Raw genomic sequence first — 12,810 nt, 5'->3', positions numbered from 1 at the left:
CACACGCACTCACACATTCACACAAGTTGCAAGAAGATCGAAAGTTAGGGGGAAGAATGAGTTTAAGAGAATGAAAATGTGAAGTCCCAAATTTACAGCAATACGTGAAATTACATAGACATGAACAGCCATCAATTGCTTAATTAACCATCGCATTGAGTTCGTCAATGAGGTTAAAATTATATTAGATACACCAGTATAGATTTGAGTCTGGAGGGTACTTGCGTTGCCTGTGTAAAGGGGTTCCCTTTGTTGTTGTTGAAAAGGGGGTTTCCCGAGGTTGCTGATTGGCTGGAAGTTCAGTAGTCATTGAAGAGACGTCTTGGGAAGCCCGTGTTTGGGTGTCGTCTGAGGATGCGGAGTTATGTGGGCTGGTTGAAGTTGAACGGGCACTCGAGGTCAGACTCGGAGACACGGCGTTAAAAAATTTAACTCAAAAACTCTCGAGCACGAAACTCTCAAAGGGAAAAGAAAAGAAAAGAAACTAAAAGAACAGAAGTAAAGTTTGACGAGACTAGGTGGTGTTTCTTCTCATCGTGGCTAAGTAGCAGCAGGCGTGCAGGCAGAAGCATGCTGGAACCGCACTCAAAGAACGCTAACAGTGATGACTAAAAGCATGACTAAAAGTAAAGCGCAAAGCAAAAAAACTAAAAGTAGAATTTGATGGCGTCTTGAGTATTTAAATTGGCCTTTTGGCCACACCTCAAATGTAGTCTTGATCAATTAAATATTGATCAATATTAAATATTATTATAAAATTTTGGACATGATCCTATAACAAGAATATGATACATTTGATAAATAACTGATGGTCAGGAAAGTCTCAAGCAAGCAGATTGAAACACAAACATACAAAACATGAATCCTTAAGCTATCTCATAGTTATTAAAAAAACATACACAATAAGTGATTATAAACTTGATAGTCAAATGTGTGGGTTACATATAAATTAATTTGGAGTTAAGCAATGGACTGATATTCATTTATAAGTCCTTTTGAGTTAATTAAAAGACATTTCTTGTGCCATTCTCAGACATAAAGATATTCTGTAGGGACCAGAGGTTGAAAGGTCCCCTTAGGAACTTCAGTCTGGTTCTGCTAGGTGGGGGGGATGTCAATCCAAGGATTTTGTTTATTACGCTCATGGGTTTACATGTGATGGCCGGTGTTGCATCTCGATCACTTGCCCCAAATTTGACAATCTCTTCTCTGAATTGAAATTGTCATTAATTGTTCTAATGGTGCTAATTAGAAGCTGTTCTGTGAAAGAGTTGGTTTCTTGGTTATCTTGCTTCTGACTTGTGGCACTAGGAATGATTTACAACCTCCTTTTTGCCTTTCTGAGGAATTTGGCTCGTGTTTCAACCACAGTCCTGATCGACTCTTTAATATGTCTGGTTTGGGTCTGATACGCTACAGTGTTAAAGAGATGGATTCTCATGCTAAACATGGCCAAAGTTAAAAAAATTATAATTTAGAAGAACGACTGTGCCGAAAATCTTACTTCCGGGTTGGTACAAGTTTCGGCTGTTTTTTTTCGATCGTGGATCTAATGACGTAGACGAGAACGGAAGTCCTTATATGAGCATTTCTCCAGGAACAGTGCACCTGTGCACACACTTTGACGAGAGGAGAATGAGACCGTGCACATCAACGCGCTTCAAAATCCAGGAGCTCGGCTTTTTCCAGAAAGAATCGCAAAGCTGTAATTTTCTTTTAGAAATATAATAAAACTAAAGACTTTTTGGATATATGAAGGATGCAGTACTACTCTATGGGTACTCAAGATTAACATGAGATTAGGTGAAACTGTGTATGTTATGTACCCTTAAAATTTTAATCTTTGGGCACATGCAGAAACCTTTACTTTGAAATTGTGATGTACAATACATGGCATATTTAGACATAGGTTGACATATTCTCCTGTCTTGCCAAAGGTTTTTAATGATTTATGTTACAAATCTAGTGACATACACTGTTTTTGAAGATGAAGGTTTTTTTTAATACAATTCAGAATTATAGCACATGCAGTGGAAGAGTTTAGCCCCTTTCATACATACAGTCTTCACTGGTAAATTACTGGTAAGTTACCATTAATAGATCATGTGTGAACAGGACCTTTTCAAAAATCCCAGTAAATATGTTCTGGCAATAATATCATTTTTATGGAAATGACATGATTACTCTGAGCTCTTTACAAAGCTCTGCTGCTTTATAATTGGCTTTTCAATGTAAATATGTGCTAGATGGACATCTTCGACCATTGCGCCTCGCAGCTTTTTGTCGCGCGTCTTCATTCATGCAACTCTGCAATTGGATACTAATATGTGAAAGTTGTGATATTTGCCAAGTATGGTTACCCATACTCGGAATTGGTGCTCTGCATTTAACCCATCCAAGTGCACACACACAGCAGTGAGAAGTGAGCACACCAATGAACACACACCCGGAGCAGTGGGCAGCTATAGATCCAGCGCCCGGGGAGCAACTGGGGGTTCAGTGCCTTGCTCAAGGGCACTTCAGTCATGGGTATTGAAGTGTGACATATATAATTTGGCAAAGCCTGGCAAAACTAAGATTCAATCTTTGAGGATTTCTGGCCACCACATACACTTGTAGACCAGCCAGAATCAGAGATCAGAACAAGCTCTTCTGAAGATTTGATGAGGAGGACTATGATGTACTATCAACATGAACAAAATAAAAAGACAATGACTTTTTCCAGACATTGTGTCAGAGCTCAGGAAATCAACTACTAGTATTATGTTCTCCTGTTCTGTTACAGTAAATGCTAAATGTGCTTTTAGAAGAAAATCAGCTCTGATCTCATACATGGACTAAAATCCACAAACGTCTCATTTTTATACACATCATGGATTGAACTGCTTGGCATGAAACACTACACGAAGTATCCTGGTTTTCCCAGACACAGACTGAGCTATGAATAATTGATAGCTGGTAGGCTGGAAGATCCTCATCAGGTAGAACTCGTGCTGAACGTTGGAACAAGTGAAATCACACACATCACCTCTCAACTTAACAGCTTTTGTGAATAGAAATGGTTATCAACTGTTGTAAAAGTGACCTGCAGTATAAAGTATCAAAAAAAAAATTGTATAGGTGCCCTGAACCTCGAGCGTTTCTAGTAAAAGTAACTGGTAAAAGAAGAATTGACTAGAGCAATATATAGTTTTTGTTAAATACCAGTTCTTGTACACATACTTTACCTTCTAAGCAAGACAGAGTATTTGATCTTTCTATTTATACCATAATGTAGTCATTTATCCCATTTTGATGGGTGTCCTGCATGACCTACCCCTGCAGAGTGATACACTGACACAAACTCTCCATCCAGCTGCCACACAACATCGCTCGGAAATACTCGGAGCGTGCACACAGAATGGCCCTGTGGGAGAGGAGAAACACACATACACACAGACAACATCAGCTTCCCATCACTCACAAATCACACCACATTATCCTGGCTCCATATTTGTAAAGCGGCCCTGGAAGATGTACGTGCATGTGTGTATTTGTGTGTATTTTTCTGCTATGCTTGAGCATGCAGAAAAAAGGTCAAGAAAATAAAGACCACCGCATAAAATTGGGGAAGGGAGATGTAAAGGTTTTTTTCAGTATAATTTTAGAAAAGGTTGATGACTGTGGCTCTATCTCAAAACTTAGAGAGATGATTAAGTAGGTTTTAAAATTGTTCTGAAGATAAAGAAACGTTCTATTTTATATTTCCTTAGGACTTCATATGGGATTGAAAAACTTTTACTGTATACCATTTTCAAATATGATTAAGTTGTCATTTTGTTCAAATATATTTTTATCATGACAAGAATAGTTTAGCATGGTATGGAAATGACAACAATAATGTATCTGGTCTTGGTGAAATTAATATGGGTTTTCGATCAAGCATTTCATGCCTTTAATGAAGACTTTTTCTTCATTATGACATCAGGAGAGTTCTATCACCCTAATTAACCCTAATTAGTCATTTAGCAGACTTACACATGAGGATATATACACCCTTTATATTTAAACGTTTTAAATTTAAGGGGTGTTTTAAAGTAATTTCAATGTGTATGCAAGTAGAAATTACATTTTTTATTCACTTTTTAAAGATCAAATGTGCATTTTTGGTACTCTTCATGAAGTAGTCTTCAACTTTTCATAAAAACTGTTCAGATCTCACCAGTTTGAGGCAACAGGCTTGTATTATCAAACTACATTTCCCACCATCCTCTACAGCAGCACAAGAATGATCAAATGCATGTATACTGTAATTCATTTACACACTTAATGCACATCCTTCACTCTTTATTTGTTGAACCAAATCCTATTTATGATTTCTGAAGCCCTATGTAGGCACTTGACTGAAGGCAGCATTAGATACAGCTGGCGACACTTCCTTTTCTCTTATGTCCCACATCTTCTCCCTTCCAGTCCTCCTTTATCTATTTCTAAGCCAACAGCCCTATTATTCTAGCTGTCATAAACATTCACTATAAATAGACTTTTTTTCCTCTAATGTGTCACTTGCTCCTGGTCTCCTCTCAGAACAAACTGCAGCTCTTACAGTGATGACTGAGAGAGGCTCAAAATAGCACTTCCAAAGAACTGTCTACATTTTTTAGCCTTGGCCAATTTTGTCCTCACTTGATGAAATGGACCGTGGCAGCGATGGATCTATTTCAAGAGGAAGCATCTCCAATTGTCATCCATTTCGTTCATTTGTCAGACAGCCCACAGATGTGCACTCTTTCCCAGCTTGATATCCATTCCAGTGTAATGATAAAACAAAAGGCCACTTTTCACACAAATTGGCAGAACTGCTATTGTGGGTTCTATTTACTGGTTACATTAGGGTAGTTTAGAAGCCTGAAAGTGTCTCACTCAAAAAACGGACCTGACCAATAGTAATCAAAATTTATAATTTATGATTTATGCATTGACCTACGAAATTCAGCAGCTGTAAATGGCTGTTTTTGAAAGTCATTTAAACAAAAAATTTTATTTTAAGGCTATCATTTAATTATTACTTAAAAGAGTCATTTGAAATTATTTGTACATGGTCCATTTAATACTCATAAGCTAGCTATTCGTGATGTTCCAACGAGCACATCAGCACAAACCAAGCCCAAACTGTCCCGACTAATTATTTAACACAAAATGATGCTTATGTACCTGCTTTATAATGAACTGCAGCTGATTCTATGGCATTTCATTCTGAATGTGTGTGTGTCTGTAGGAGGATAGAAGATGATCCTCATCTCCTGGGAGATGCATGGACAGATGAGCGAGTGTTGATGAGACGGGGATTAGCAGTGCTGTTTCCGTTTGTGTATCCTGCAGTGAGACTGACAGATCTGCAGCAGCCACCTCAAGCCTGTCATACTGATCAGGACTGCAGACGTCTTTCTCCATCCATACAACCCAAACCCGTCCCGCAGAGATGCTGCTCCCAGCTGCTGCTGATGAGGGAGAGCCTGTTGCTATAGTAACAGGTCATGGCAACTGCTCTAACCTCTGCAGCACCAAACAAAGGTGCCACAAGACACTCAATGACAGGAAACTACACCGATAAGACCTGTGTTGCATGTGCATATCATTAGAGATTAATTACTGGGGATTAGTGTGTATGCAAAATGTGATGTTTTGTATTTTGGTTTTTCATTGCTAGATTAGAATAAGATAATAAAGTAAATACCGTTTCTGATTAGCTTCGCCTTTACTGCATCATGAAGGAGTAAACTGTAATTCTGCCACCTTCTGGAAATGTAGGATTTAGCAATATTAACTTGATTTACTGAAGTCAGACACTCTAGCACTGAAAATTAAGGAGGCACAGGACTAGGTATTGACTGATATTAGAGATTTTTTATCAAAGCTATATTATATATATACATTTGCGCATAATTGTGCAGGCTAAGTTTACCTACAGTTTACCTGTTATGTTTAGAGCAACACTAAAAGTGCAATAATAATAACCATTCTATAAATTACTTTAAAAAAATTAATACACTTGGTTTAGTTAGTTAGTCTACCAAAAAAATGGTAGACTGTGTTTTGGGTGATAGGCAGACTTGTTTGTTTGATAATAACCATGCTATCAAGTGTGCTGGAGAGGGTCCTATTTGCTGCATGACACACCATGCATTACAAATAGGAATCATCAGCAGTGACAAATGCTTTCTTTAACCAATCTCACATCTGTACATATTCAAGAATAACACGCTTATTTCTGCTAAGCTCTGCTGTGTGAACAGAACCGGACAACAAGTTTTCTGTAACATCATACAGTGCAAGAGAGCCACTCTTTGCTGAATGTGGGTAGAGTAACATACAAAGGTGTGGATATAATCAGAGTGTCATCTGAAGATTTGAGATCAAGTCACTGTCTTTCACCGGCGCTGTTTCAGTGAGTTTTGTAGTCTCTGTGCAACTCAAAATACTCTGCTGTCATTTAATGTGACGCACAAACTTAAACCTCGAATCTTACATCAATCCAAATGTGATACGATATTAAAGTATCATTTTACTTGAATCACCATCACTACGATTACAGTTTATAGATCCTATTGCACATTTACTAAGACAGAATTTAAGACACTAATCTCTAACGAAAGTGACCTTTGCCGATGTTATCAAGGACTTATCAGATGGAAAAACAAGGACGAAAAGTCATGTAATTTGAGTTTAGTAATACTTTAGCACTAATTAAAATGTCTATGAATTGACTAATGGGCTAGTGGCATTGTTACTTGGGGTTGAGAGGTCTACTGCAACGCTGTAACCCATGGACCTCTGGATATCTAAAGGCACCCCTGCTTGAGCTGCATGAACTTGAGTAAAGCCTGAGGATCATGTTATCCGATTCATTTTGAGAATGTTTCAAAGAGCATTCTGTGCTTCAATGGAAGAAAGAAATCTGTCCTTTGTTACAATGTCACAGATTTGTTGACCTTGTTATTTTATACAATATATTTGTTTTCAATTTTCCAAAATTCTAAAACTTCTTTTGAAAATAATATACTAGATTTACAAGCAAATTATTAATTCCTGCAAAAGCTGCAGAAAGGTGGTCAAGATGATTTTACCTGTGTGCTGAAAAGACTCTATCGGCCACCTGGATGCTGATGTCAGACATATCAGCTCTCTGATACAGAGCCAAGAGATCTGCCCCAAGCCCTGATGCTGGCTCGAAATGCTCTAAACCTGACAAAAACAAACAGAAATGATCAGAATGAGTAACAAGGCCACAACATGTAATGCTGGCTCTTACTATTCAAAAGCAGACATTAGCAGTGATGCAGCTCAAGTGGGCAGAACTGATCGATTAAGAACGAAATGATTTCTGGATCAAATCGGTGAAGAAAAAAGTATGTAAATTCTATCTGGAATAGTTGTGCTTACCAGGGTCAGAGCTGACCTGAGAGTCAACATCAGGGCCGTCTACAGCAGAGCCGTTCACTACCAGCGAGTGGCCGTTGTGTAAATTTAAGGTGCTATTCTCCTTGACCAGGCACTTGTCTTCTGTGTACACCTTTCTGTTACAGAAAGCGCAACATATGATTTGTTACCGAACATGTATAGCACAAGATTGGTACAGGAATGATCTATGGTTTTGCTTGACATTTTTAAAGGATCAAGAACAATTTGAATTCTATTAATTATAGTAATAGCACAGCAAATGTCATTATGTACTGTATAAAGTCTTTGAGGGCTGCAGGTTCAGTCCCCTGCAGGTGGATGACAGGTGTCGCTGCTTCGGTTCCCTGCAGGAGGTGAGGAGCTCGGGCCAGCAGCACCGCCCTGTGGGCCTTCAGCCGAACAGCAGAACCCACACACAGAGTGACGTCAGTCTCCTGCTCCTCCTGCAGCAGCCTGGTGGAGAAAGAGATCTTCCTCAAAATAACATGTACAAATGCAGCAGCTCTGTTACTTTTGAGAAACAAACTAATTGCTATTTTGCTGCAATCAGCACTGCTGAGAAATTTTCTAATGCTATATTACAGATTTTTCTAATATTAAAACAGGTGTGAATAATACACAAGTAAACTAGGCAAAAAAAATAAAAAATGCAGCCAAATGCTCGAAAACAAAAATCCTTCATCTAAAAACACCTAGCTACAGTTTCACTAGAACTGTTAAGTTAACACACATACATTTCTATTCTATAAGGTTCTACAGTGTAAAAGGAAGACTGAGTCTAAAATATGAAAACATCTAAAGTAATGAAATACAGTCTAATTTATAAGAAATAAAAATAAAAATTAACTCTGTGAGAAACCACAATTGTGAGATATAAAGCCACAATTACTTTATTTTTACTCTTAGACATAGACAGGCAAAAAGAAAAAGGAAGAAGCAAATAAAGACTAACTAGTGGTATTGGTAGTTTTTTATGGAGCTTGAAAAAGTTAAATAATATTTATTTTTTAACTACAATACTGTCACTGATATTGCATTTTATTTGAAACTTTATATCTCAGTTGCCCATTTTATATTTTAGTGACACAGGCTTTCATTGTGTATTTACTACATTAAAACACTTAGAACTCCATAACTATTACTAAGTATCACAGATACTAAAGTATTAAATCTCTTCCCTAGTCTTCACATCCACATCAACATCACTTAGCATCATTTTGGCATCTTCCGCTGCAGTGTGACGGATTTAGGTGACCCAGAATCCTAAGTAGCCCTAGGCTTTTGTGCTGGGTGTTGGTCTGACTGCAGTCCTCTCTCCTCCGATGTTTGCATACAGAGATGAAGAAGTGGAGAAGGGAATTGCATTTCCATCCAAACTAAAAATGCTGTTTCATCAATAGTATTTACAGCACAGAGTGTGATGCCACAAGCTTACAGATGGCTGAAGACAACAGTGCACTTCAGTTTGAAATAAAAAAAAAGAGGATACGACCTTTCAACAGTTGGATATCACTATGAAAACAAGACTAAGACTAGTGGTGCATGGAACGGTCTTCATCTCTCAACGGAACAATAGTAGGGGTGTACCAACATTACAATTCTGGCCAATACTGATAATTTAGTTGACATTTATTTTATTATTATGGGCAGCAGCTAATAAATGGAGAATATTACAATTCAAATACTAAATCTAAAATAAGAGAGGAAACAAGCATACAAAATTAAATATCCAATATCAATCAATCAATCAAATATCAGATGTGTGGTACTGGCATATTGTGCATCCATAAACAATGACTCTATTTTTTAATGCTACACTAGTGAACGGAATTATATATTTAAATAATGTCCTGATAAAAAAAATCTCTCTCTATATATATATTCTAATAGAGATTTCTTTTTTTTTTTTACTTCCACTTTTAATTGGTAGACTACATGTACACATAAAGCAAATAATTAGAGTTTGCATCTGAAATCACTGAAGGGAGTGGCATGAGGCATGAGCAGTGCAAACACTAGAGCAGGTTAGTGCGATTTGACTACGCTGGTTGCTAAGAGTGCATCATATAACAACACTGATATTCCAGGCTCTGACCACTTCAGACAAGTTTTGAAAAATGATAACCAAGGTCTTTCATCTTAAAGATGATCATTACCGGTTCAGATCTCTTGACAGAGCATTTGCCAATCGCTTCTTCAGCTGGTTTCTGCATTTGCGCTCTTTAGCTTGGAACTCCCGGGCAGTCTCAGTGGACGACATGTTATTGCCAAACTGCTGAGCCCATACGTCAGCACATTTCTGTGATGATAAACATCTGAAGAGAGAAACAGGAAAAACAACTTTATTATATCTAATGATGCTTTTGTCAAAAGTGTTCTAAAGTGTATATATATATATATATAGTCTATGTGGTCAATCAATCTGAGCTTGGTTTTATTTGTTTATTTATGTTGTCATTGTTTAGTTTTAGTTTAGAAGGGTTATTTAAATAATAATAGGGGACAAAAGATATATCCCATGTGAAATGTACATATATATATATCCACTTGGATTAAATCTATAAAATAAATATTACATGTAATATAAATGATATTTTTATGATTTATTATTTGTTTGTACAGTTAAGTTTTATTATCTAAAGGAATGCTATCCTCAGTATTTCTCATCACATGTAAAATATTTTTTTTTTCCAAATAATGTTGATGTTATTATAGAAATGGAAAATTAGGGGAGTAGCATATCTTAGTTAGATCATTATTATTATAACGATCATACATAATATCAAAAATCAGCACTATATTGTACCAAAATCCACTTGGATGATGATAAAGACTATGATTATATCCTAATTCCGGACGTGAAAAAACTCAAATATATTATTTTCACTCTCACTTGTTTATTCTCTTTAAAGTAGGCCTATACAACAGAGACAATTTAATGAATATTTATATGAAACAATATTTAAAATTCCTTCAAAAATGCACTGCCAGATCTTTCAGGACTGACACGCTTCTGTTAAATGGGGTTTGAACGCCGCTTAGATCTTTGACCACTAGACTTGAACTACATTCAAGATGGTTCAGCAAAGAGTAGACTATGCATTTTAATAATAAAGTTATATATTATTATATATGGGGTAGACACGTCTGGTTTATTTGCTCTTAAGAGGCAAATAAAAGTCTCACTAATATTATAAAGCTTAGATGGACAAATCGGATCTCCATTGGTTTGTCACTGTTAGCATGATTAGCATTCACACCTTCGAGTTCTCATTTCAGAGAGCTATCAAAACACGCCTGCTTGAATAAACCAATCGTAAAATAATTATTACACAAAATCACTCCAAATTTCCCTCGCTGTTGTGCTAAATGTTTAAATAAAGGGTGCGAATCTGTATTCATTAATTCAGAATGCTAGCCATTAGCCTTTAAACTGTCATTAACCAAAAATAGATAATGTTTCTGTTATTCTTACTTAACGTTATACGTTTATCTACAATTATCTACAAAAAAGAGTCATATTCATATCGCCCTGCTGATGGAAAAACCAGATAACTGAGGCACAATGACATTTCAAAAGCATGATCATCAGTGAGGCTGTTGTGTTGTCAATGACAACTGGATGAGGACACTTACCTCACGCGCTATCACACCGAGAACCGAGACATTCTCACAGTTAAACATCCACATCTGTACTTTAGTGTCCACAAATGATTCTGATAGAGAAAGTGAATTTTAAGCAGTCCAAGCGAAACTGACAGCTAGCACAACCTTCACAGTTTACACGAGGAGTTGGGAGTATTTCTACCTTTGTTTTGCTGCCCTCGTGCGGTGCAAGTGCGAATTGCATGACATGCAAAGTAGGTGAAGGTTGTTAGATTAGGGAGGAGGTTAGGGAGTTAGATTTGTAGTTGAACGAACTTCAACGAAGGTTTTCAAGCGACAAACCAAATTATAAACTGAGAAAAAAAACAAATAAATAAATACATAAATAACTGAATGAATTAATTTCAAATCTAGACATAGTTTTACAGGTATTTTCTTTATTTCAAACTGTACTTTGTTTTCATTTTAGCGTTGTTAACGTGCAACAGGGTCACTTTTAAAGGTATGTGGCCAATTATACAACCAAAACAATTATACCCCTAAACGAAAACTCACAACTTCATGAAACTAGGTGAGCATAAGCGTCAGATGAATCTAAACAAGAATGCAACATTTTCTAGAAATTCGACCATAGGCGGCGCTATAACCGTGATAAATGTAAAAAAAACATCATTTGCCAAAAATGTTTTTTTTTTTTTTTTTTTTTTTTTTTACATCATTAATTTAGGTGTTAAGAGCCATGTTAATCCAATGTCTTTTTCCGTACGTGCCTATAATGCCTATAGAGCTTGAAAGTCGGTAATCGGCTATATTCAAACAAATCTTCCTCAATTAAATGGATTTTCAAATAGCTACTTTGCTCTATTTTTTTTTTTTTACATAAATACTTCATTAAATGAAGAATTATACATATTTTTTTATTTCTTACACCATCATTTTTATAGGCCATGAATATGAATTTTATATATATATATAATAATAATATATATATATATATATATATATATATATATATATATATATATATATATATATATATATATATATATAAACATTATTAAAAATGTAGTATATTTATTTTACAAAAATAAAATAATTACACGAATATGGCCTCTGGTCCGTTTTGACTGCAAACAACACAAGTGTGACTCCCAAATGAACAATGAACTGAGGAGCACTATTGTTAAATGAGGATGTTGTTTTCTGCTTTTGATGTCAGTGATTTCATACAAATTTCATACATTTTTTATTAGCTTTCGTTGAAAACATCCAGCTTTAACAAACAAACCTTCAAGTCAATTTAAGAACATTGCTAAATTTTGATTCTGTCAGATCAGAAATCTGATTATTGGAATATATTCCAATAAATTGATATGATATAAATTGTATGCCATACTATAAAGTACTATGATCCACCACTGCTAAGCACTGTGAAAAACCCTCTCTGGGACAATGGACACAGTATCCTTAAGCAGAAGATGCAGAGGAAAGAATTCATCTCTTGCCACAGGGAGCACCTTATCACATCAGGACCCCACAGGGAGCACCCATTTGTTCCCCACAGTGAGTGTTCAAGCCTGCCTTGTTTCCACATGGCAAACTCATTCCTGTCCTTTCCCCCAGGCACCAGGGAGCACCCGTGCCCACCTCCTTTCCACATTTAGGCAGCACCTGTGCCACCTCTTTTTCCACAGACAGCACCCGTGTCCTGCAGGAGCAAAGGAGCTTCAGTTAGTCCTTCCTATCTATCTTTCTCTCTTTTTT

At 36.5% G+C, this 12,810-nt stretch overlaps 1 protein-coding gene across 2 annotated transcripts in view; it reads right to left on the bottom strand.

Moving 5' to 3' along the window:
• Positions 1–11,258, bottom strand: part of btbd8 (BTB domain containing 8) — a 31,261-nt gene extending 20,003 nt beyond the window's left edge. The window contains exons 1-6 of one of the 2 annotated variants that reach the window (XM_052559115.1): positions 11,077–11,258; positions 9,597–9,755; positions 7,714–7,893; positions 7,423–7,556; positions 7,107–7,224; positions 3,317–3,406 (exon numbers count right to left, since the gene is read on the bottom strand). In XM_052559115.1, the coding sequence (XP_052415075.1) occupies positions 3,317–3,406; positions 7,107–7,224; positions 7,423–7,556; positions 7,714–7,893; positions 9,597–9,700 (626 nt within the window). In that variant the 5' untranslated portion in view covers positions 9,701–9,755; positions 11,077–11,258. The remainder of the gene's footprint in view (positions 1–3,316; positions 3,407–7,106; positions 7,225–7,422; positions 7,557–7,713; positions 7,894–9,596; positions 9,756–11,076) is intronic. The other variant, XM_052559114.1, reaches the window with a different exon arrangement.
• Positions 11,259–12,810: the final 1,552 nt, after the last annotated feature.

Source organism: Carassius gibelio, chromosome B6 (assembly GCF_023724105.1).
Source record: "Carassius gibelio isolate Cgi1373 ecotype wild population from Czech Republic chromosome B6, carGib1.2-hapl.c, whole genome shotgun sequence".
Lineage (NCBI taxonomy): Eukaryota > Metazoa > Chordata > Actinopteri > Cypriniformes > Cyprinidae > Carassius > Carassius gibelio.
Note: the sequence above shows the minus strand (reverse complement) of the source record. Positions and strands in the feature narration are given on the sequence as shown.